Source organism: Alligator mississippiensis, chromosome 2 (assembly GCF_030867095.1).
Source record: "Alligator mississippiensis isolate rAllMis1 chromosome 2, rAllMis1, whole genome shotgun sequence".
Taxonomy (NCBI): Eukaryota; Metazoa; Chordata; order Crocodylia; family Alligatoridae; genus Alligator; species Alligator mississippiensis.
In genome coordinates, this window is record NC_081825.1 from 170,412,342 (window position 1) to 170,418,791 (window position 6,450).

A 6,450-nucleotide genomic window follows, 5' to 3' on the forward strand; every position below is an offset into this window, starting at 1 on the left:
TGGCGGGGGGGAAGCTGCAGCCAGGTGGTTCCTGCCCCAGATCAGGATCTGCAGCTCCAGGTCCTGGCCACCTTCCACCCCCAAGAGGCAGCAGCCAGACACCGCCCGCGCCCCTAGCGCAGGACGGGCTTGACTCACAGGCAGTCACACCCGGCCCAGCCCATCGCACGCGCGGCCTGAGCCGAGCACTTCCGGAAATGGCCGAGCCCGCTCGGGAGCGGCTACGTCGCTTTCCGGAACCAGTCGGCCACTTCCGGAAAAGACTGAGCGGAACCCCTCAGCCAAGCGCGGGGCGGAGCCGCTCTCGCAACCATCATGGCGGATCGGGTCGCGCAGCTCCAGGCCGACGGCATCGTGAAGCGGGTGATTCGGCAGGTGCAGGGCCCGCTGCCGGAGTTCCGGGACGGCACCAAGGTAAGGCGCGCGGGGCCCGGCTGGGCGCACATGCGCAGGGGCGGCAACCCCAGTTGGAGAAAAGACCGAGCGGGCGGATCAACACCTGCCAGCTGTGAATAAGGGAGCTTAAGCGAGTGAGTGCGCATGTGTGCGTCCTTCTTTCTAGCGGCGGGCCGCCAGTCCCTGGCTCCTATTGGTGGTGCTGCTGCTATTTCTGCGTGTTGATTGGCTAGCCCGATTAAGAGGCGGGATTGATTTGCATAGAGCCACGCCCACGAACGGTTGCTGCAGGGGCTGCGCGCTGATTGGCCCCGGGCCGGGCCTGCCGGCTCTCGCGCCGCTTTTCCCCGCCCGGGTCAGGGCTGTGTTCCGCGCTGCCGCGCGCCGCTCCGGCACTGGGGGTTGCCTTAGTGGAGGGGCAGCTGTCCCCTTCCCCCTGGCAGCCCAGCCCGCCCATTGGCACCAGCACGCCCTGGCTGTGCCCCTGGAGCAGGCTTTTCTTGAGCACTGTGCTCAGCACACTGGCTACTCCACGCAGGCTACCTTCCACTACCGCACACTGCTGAGCCAGGGGGAGGGCCAGGACCGTCTGTTGGATGACAGCCGCACCCATGACAAGCCCATGGAGCTCATCATTGGCAAGAAGTTCAAGCTGCCCGTCTGGGAGACTGTCCTGTGCACCATGCGGGAGGGCGAGCGAGCTGAGTTCTTGTGTGACACCAAGGTACCTGTGGGCTGGGCCGGGCCGGGCCATCCTGTGCACTGTGCCTACCACCCCCTCCCTGGGACACTTCCTGCCCACTCCATACCCTGTGTCCATCCTGCACCTGGCACTGCGTGCGCTGGGCACCCCGCTTGGCCTGGCGCTGCCTTTGTGCTCAGCCTGGCATTGTGTCCGCCCCATGCCGTCTTATCCTTTGTATTACTTGGAAGGGGAAGGAGACCCAGTTCCTGTGTTTCATTGGTCCAACCACCCCATCCCACACCCCTGCTCTGAACCGTTTCTACCTACAGGTTGCCAGTTCTCTGTGCCATGATAGACAGCCTGAGAGCTGTGTGAGGTGACTCCCTATTTCCCCTATGCCTACAGCACGTGTTGCTGTATCCAATGGTGTCAAAGAGTCTGCGCAACATCGCAGCAGGGAAAGACCCCCTGGAGGGACAGCGGCACTGCTGTGGCATAGCCCAGATGCATGAGCATCACTCACTGGGATACCCAGACCTGGATGCCCTGCAGCAAACCCCCCAACCCCTCATCTTCGACATCGAGATGATCAAGGTGAGGAGGCCTGACTTGTGGGGTGGAAGTGGGACACTGGACCCCAGATAGGGATAACTGGAGCTGGGGCACAAGGAGACCTAAACCCCAAGACTTTCCTGTATCTAGGAACCAAGGGAAGCTGTGGTTGGGAATGAGAGCAGTTGGGGCTGACAGGGATGGCCACAAAGGATGGGGGCAGGTCTCGGGAACAGGGGTTCTCACGCTTGATGGGTTTGATGTCTAGAGATAGGAGTGGGACTTTCCCATTCCAGTGTGTGAGCACATGAAGCGAGGTTAGGGCTCTCTCCTGACAGGCAGTGATTGGCAGGTGGAGGCACCTGGCTCATACCGGCAGGACCCCTGGGCCATGACTGACGAAGAGAAGCTGCAGGCTGTGCCATTGATCCATGAGGAGGGTAATGAGCTCTACCGGCAGGGTAAGGTGCATGAAGCAGCTGCCAAGTACTATGATGCCATCGCCTGCCTCAAGAACTTGCAGATGAAGGTGAGAAGGGCTGAGGAACAACTTCTGGGTCAGTCCCACAAACCCAAATGCCATCCTTCCTGTCCTACCTTCTGTTGTCCCTAGCTCACTGGTCTTCTCTCTGTGTTGATACAGGAGCAACCAGGCTCTCCTGACTGGATTGAACTAGATCAGAAGATCACACCCCTGCTGCTAAACTATTGCCAGTGCAAGCTGCGGAGCCAGGAGTACTACGAGGTGCTGGACCACTGCTCCTCCATCCTCAACAAGTACGAGGGTAAGGAGTAGCTACAAGGGCCTGGGAGAACCCAGGGCAGTAGGGCAGTGGTGGCACATTGGGGTTGAGGAGCACCTAGCTGAGTTGGGGGAGACCAGGGCAGAGGCTAGGGTTAGGAGGGAAAAACAGCCCCCTTAGTCCTGCTTTCCCCACAGACAATGTGAAGGCCTATTTCAAGCGGGGCAAGGCACATGCTGCTGTCTGGAATGCAGCTGAGGCACAAGCTGACTTCGCCAAGGTGCTGGCTCTGGACCCGACACTGGAACCTGTGGTGGCCAAGGAGCTACACAGCCTGGAGACCCGCTTGCGCCAGAAGGACAGTGAAGACAAGGTCCGCTTCAGGGGCATCTTCTCCCAGTAATGCCTATACCCAAAAGCTGCGGAGGGTCAGCGAGAGCAGACACAGTCGCAGCCTTGCCACCAAGGCAACTCCCTGCAGACCAGAGCAGAAGGAACTTTGCCGGCGATGCCCATCAGTCTGTCCCGCTGTCAGGGCTTGGCTTGCCCTCCCTGAGTCCAGTCTCCATGTCCCCGCCTCTTTATAAACTGCTATTTATCTGCATGCTGCGCACACTGAACAAACTGCCAGGCCAGAGAGGGTGGTCACTATGTTCTCCTTTCCCCTCTCTTCACCTGTCCAGATTTGCATCACATTGCACATATCTGCAACACCCATTCTGCCAGTATCCCTCACTCTGACCCTCAGCCTATTGCCACCCTACATTGGCATCCTTACACAGGTGCCCCTCATGATAGACCACAGCCATTGCTTCCTGGTTTTGTGAACTTATCCTTGTGCCCTGAGCTAGGGTTGGACTAGGTGTTGGACAAACCCAAAAGTGTCCCCAGTGCATGCCGCATGTGGTCGTCTCAATTTCTTTCACACAGTATGGGGTTTCCCTGCCCTGTCTCCACATTCTTGCTGTCCCTGTTTTTGGCTTGGGTCTTCTCAGTACAATGGATGCATGTGAGGACATGGAAAGCAGTCTGTGCCTGTGGAGGTAGTGGCTCCAGGGACAGCAGTGTCATGCACCACAGCACTTGGCACCAAACAGAGCTACCCTGAATGTGTTGGGCAGGAACCCTGCCTCAGGCATCCACACCAGCTTGCCTGGGGCTGACTTGGGAGGAAGGGGTTGCTGAGGCTGGCAGCCCCAGGTCCTGAACATAGCTGTTGACAAACAGGGCTGGTCTTCAAGGAGTTGGAAAGAGAGGGGCTGGGATGGGTGAGATATACAGTTAGGGTGAGGAGCTGTCTATCAGCAACCACTGTATCTGTCTCTCAATGTGCCTGGGGTTGCTGTACCACCAAAGGAAAGGAGGGAGAGCTAACCAGGTTTGCACAGTCTGATGCCTCTAAAATGTGCTGCCCTATGTTGGGTGCAGGTGCTGAGAGTTGGCATGTACTCAGCTATTCAGTAGCAGGTGTCCACTACAAGCTCTTGTGACAACTTGCCCAGGTACTGGGATTTTAAAGGTGCCCCACTGTGTTCAAGCAAGGGAGCATGCCTTTTGGAATGCTGTGACCAGCAGGGGTGTGCTCACCAACTCCAAGTGTCCTGATATCCAGCCTTCTCACCAGGAGCCACTGTTCTTAATGCCTGATGCGTTTTGCTCTGTGCTGTAGAGCAAAGGAGGCCTTGGCCTCTGCCCCTCCTTTCCTGGGCCTCTGCTTGTCTTGAGCTTGCTAGGTTAGTGGTGCTAAGGAGCGCTTTGAAAAGGTCCTTGTGGTTCCTGTCCCCACAGGATGTGGATTTCCAGGAGCTCTGGGTCCCTTGGCAGCTCCTGGTGCGGGTTAGGGGCTGGGGTCCCCATTTTGAGATGGTTAGAGCAGAGCATCAATAGGAAAATAGCTGTGTGGACTGTCTGAAAGGGCCAGGACTGTTCCAAGGAGAGGGCATTAGTAGAGCTGGGGTAGATAACTCAGGGCCTAGTGCCCCAGGTATTTTGCTTTGTATGGGCATTGTGACCAGACCTAGCAATAAGGACAACGGGTTCAATGAGTGGCTCCACTTTCTGATCCCTGCAGTCCTAATGTTTCCTGTGTTGCACCGAAGCAGCACTGACTTGTCAGGGCAGAACCCCCCATACACATACACCCATAGCATCTGTTGGGACACTGGAGGTGACAGAGCCTTTTGGGGATGTGCTTTGCCTCTCAGGGTCTCTTGGCCCTAGTTGATACTTTGGTGCTTGCTCTGTAGGGGCTGTCTCAGGCTCCTTGACTGAGGTTAATGGCAACTTGTTGGGTGTAGAAGGAAGTGAGGTTTCTTCTTACCCAACTGCTACAACAGGTATGAGGCACAGTGGTCCCCTTTTGCTCCATGGTGGTTAGGCCTAGGCCTTCCCTTTTCCTCTGGAACTGGTATGTAGGAAGGACCCCAGGTTGACACAGACCTGCACCCCAGTAATCAGATGGTCAATTTTGTCCAACAGTACCCTGGAGTGACTTTGGGTGTGGGAGAGGATGCCCTCATGTATCCCATTCTAGGCCAGGAGGAGACAGATGTTCCAGGGTAAGCTTGGTGGGGGGGACTGCAATGCCCATGCAGTAAACCCCCATATATCCCATCCCAGGCAAGGGGGAAGGCACAATTTCCCACGTGGGGAACCCCCTGCATATTGTCCCAGGTTGGGGGGAGGGGAGGATTGCAATGCCCACATGGAGATCCCTCTGCATCTCTCATCCCAGAAATGGAGGAGCCAAAGGGACCACACCGTGTAGCCCTTCCAAGACAAATAGAAGGGGTGGGCAGGGGAGCCATGTGAGGAGTATCCTGTCCTAGATGAAAGGGAACTCTGATGCCCAAGTATCCCATCTCAGATAACATTCAAACTAGGGTGCTCTTCCTGAGATTAACTGAATTTGAGATGTTTATCTCTGTAGTTGTTGGCTAGGAAAGACCACAAAGATCATCCTTTTTACCCAATGGCAGAGCTGGCACCTGCCTGGCTATGGAAGATTCCATAGACAATATGCTAATAGGATATGTTTCCCATGGTAAGAGTTCCTCTTCCCACTCCACCAGTCTACACTACCGGAGAGGTGCACTGGCTGGGTTTGTGACACTCAGTAGCAGCTTCCTGTGCAGAGTGTGGTACTCCAGGGGCAGGCTTCCCAGCTCTGGAGAAGGGCAGTCCACACATTTAATCCTAAGGGGAAGTGTCCACTCATCCATCTGGCTAATAGGTGGAATCCACCTGTCCTCCTTGCTGGGGTTGGTCACTCCCATCCCATGCTGTTCCTGGAGTGGGCAGCCTCTGAGGCTCTGGAGAGCTGACCTCTTGAAATACGATTTAGCTTAAGAAATTAACTGAGGCATTAAAGGACTTGCCTCCAAGTGGCAAGTCAGCAACTTATATGGGTGCAGAACCATGAACTTTGGAAGGCCTGAAATCCCAAACATATGATGGCAAGAGACAAGAGAAGGGGGAAGGGAGGGAAGACTCCTAAAGAAACAGGGTCATTCATGTGCTGCCACTTAACGGACATCAATGAGAACAGCAGAAAAAGTAAACGTGTAAAATAGCATTTGACTGACAAGTGTCCCTGCCATACCTCCTGCAAGGAATTCTAGGGCAGGGAACACACGATCTGAGGCTACAGTCACCCCGAAAGTCTGGCTGAGGCCACAAAAAGGCTAGGGTCAAAACCAGAAACTGCAATGAGACTTGGGGATCAGTTCTATCACCTTCTTCATCCTTTCCCTAGCACTACCAGAGTTAAGTAGCTGCAAAACCTAATTCCAGAGGTTGCTTTTCCCTATTGATTTTTTTTTTATAGCAGCTTGTTCCTATCTTGGCTTTATGCCTCTTCAAGCCAACCATGGTTTGTGACTTATCTAAGCCATGCTGTATGCATGCTTCTTAAAGTTTAGGTACAGAAATTCAAAAAGCCTCGGGTGGAATTGATCTAGGTTACACAGTTTTTTGTAAGTGGCATAGGGCTTCTGGGAGGCTGCTCTGATTACAGCACATTGGAGCAGACTCAATCAAGTCTGCAGCGTGGTAATTACTACACCCCAGCAGACT

At 55.3% G+C, this 6,450-nt stretch overlaps 1 protein-coding gene across 1 annotated transcript; it reads left to right on the top strand.

Moving 5' to 3' along the window:
• Positions 1–271: 271 nt before the first annotated feature.
• On the top strand, positions 272–3,278 carry AIP (aryl hydrocarbon receptor interacting protein). The gene is made up of 6 exons (XM_006276884.4): positions 272–414; positions 935–1,120; positions 1,487–1,675; positions 1,986–2,162; positions 2,277–2,418; positions 2,574–3,278. Exons 1-6 carry the CDS (start codon positions 316–318, stop codon positions 2,777–2,779), a joined length of 999 nt encoding a protein of 332 aa, XP_006276946.2. The 5' UTR covers positions 272–315; the 3' UTR covers positions 2,780–3,278.
• The last annotated feature ends 3,172 nt before the right edge of the window (positions 3,279–6,450 follow it).

Excerpts from the sequence above, each read along its gene's own strand:
- AIP (XM_006276884.4), top strand. The coding sequence starts at position 316 with ATGGCGGATCGGGTCGCGCAGCTCCAGGCCGACGGCATCGTGAAGCGG. Across the intron at positions 2,163-2,276 it reads TCAAGAACTTGCAGATGAAG|GAGCAACCAGGCTCTCCTGA; the intron begins GTGAGAAGGGCT and ends GTGTTGATACAG. Across the intron at positions 2,419-2,573 it reads CATCCTCAACAAGTACGAGG|ACAATGTGAAGGCCTATTTC; the intron begins GTAAGGAGTAGC and ends CTTTCCCCACAG.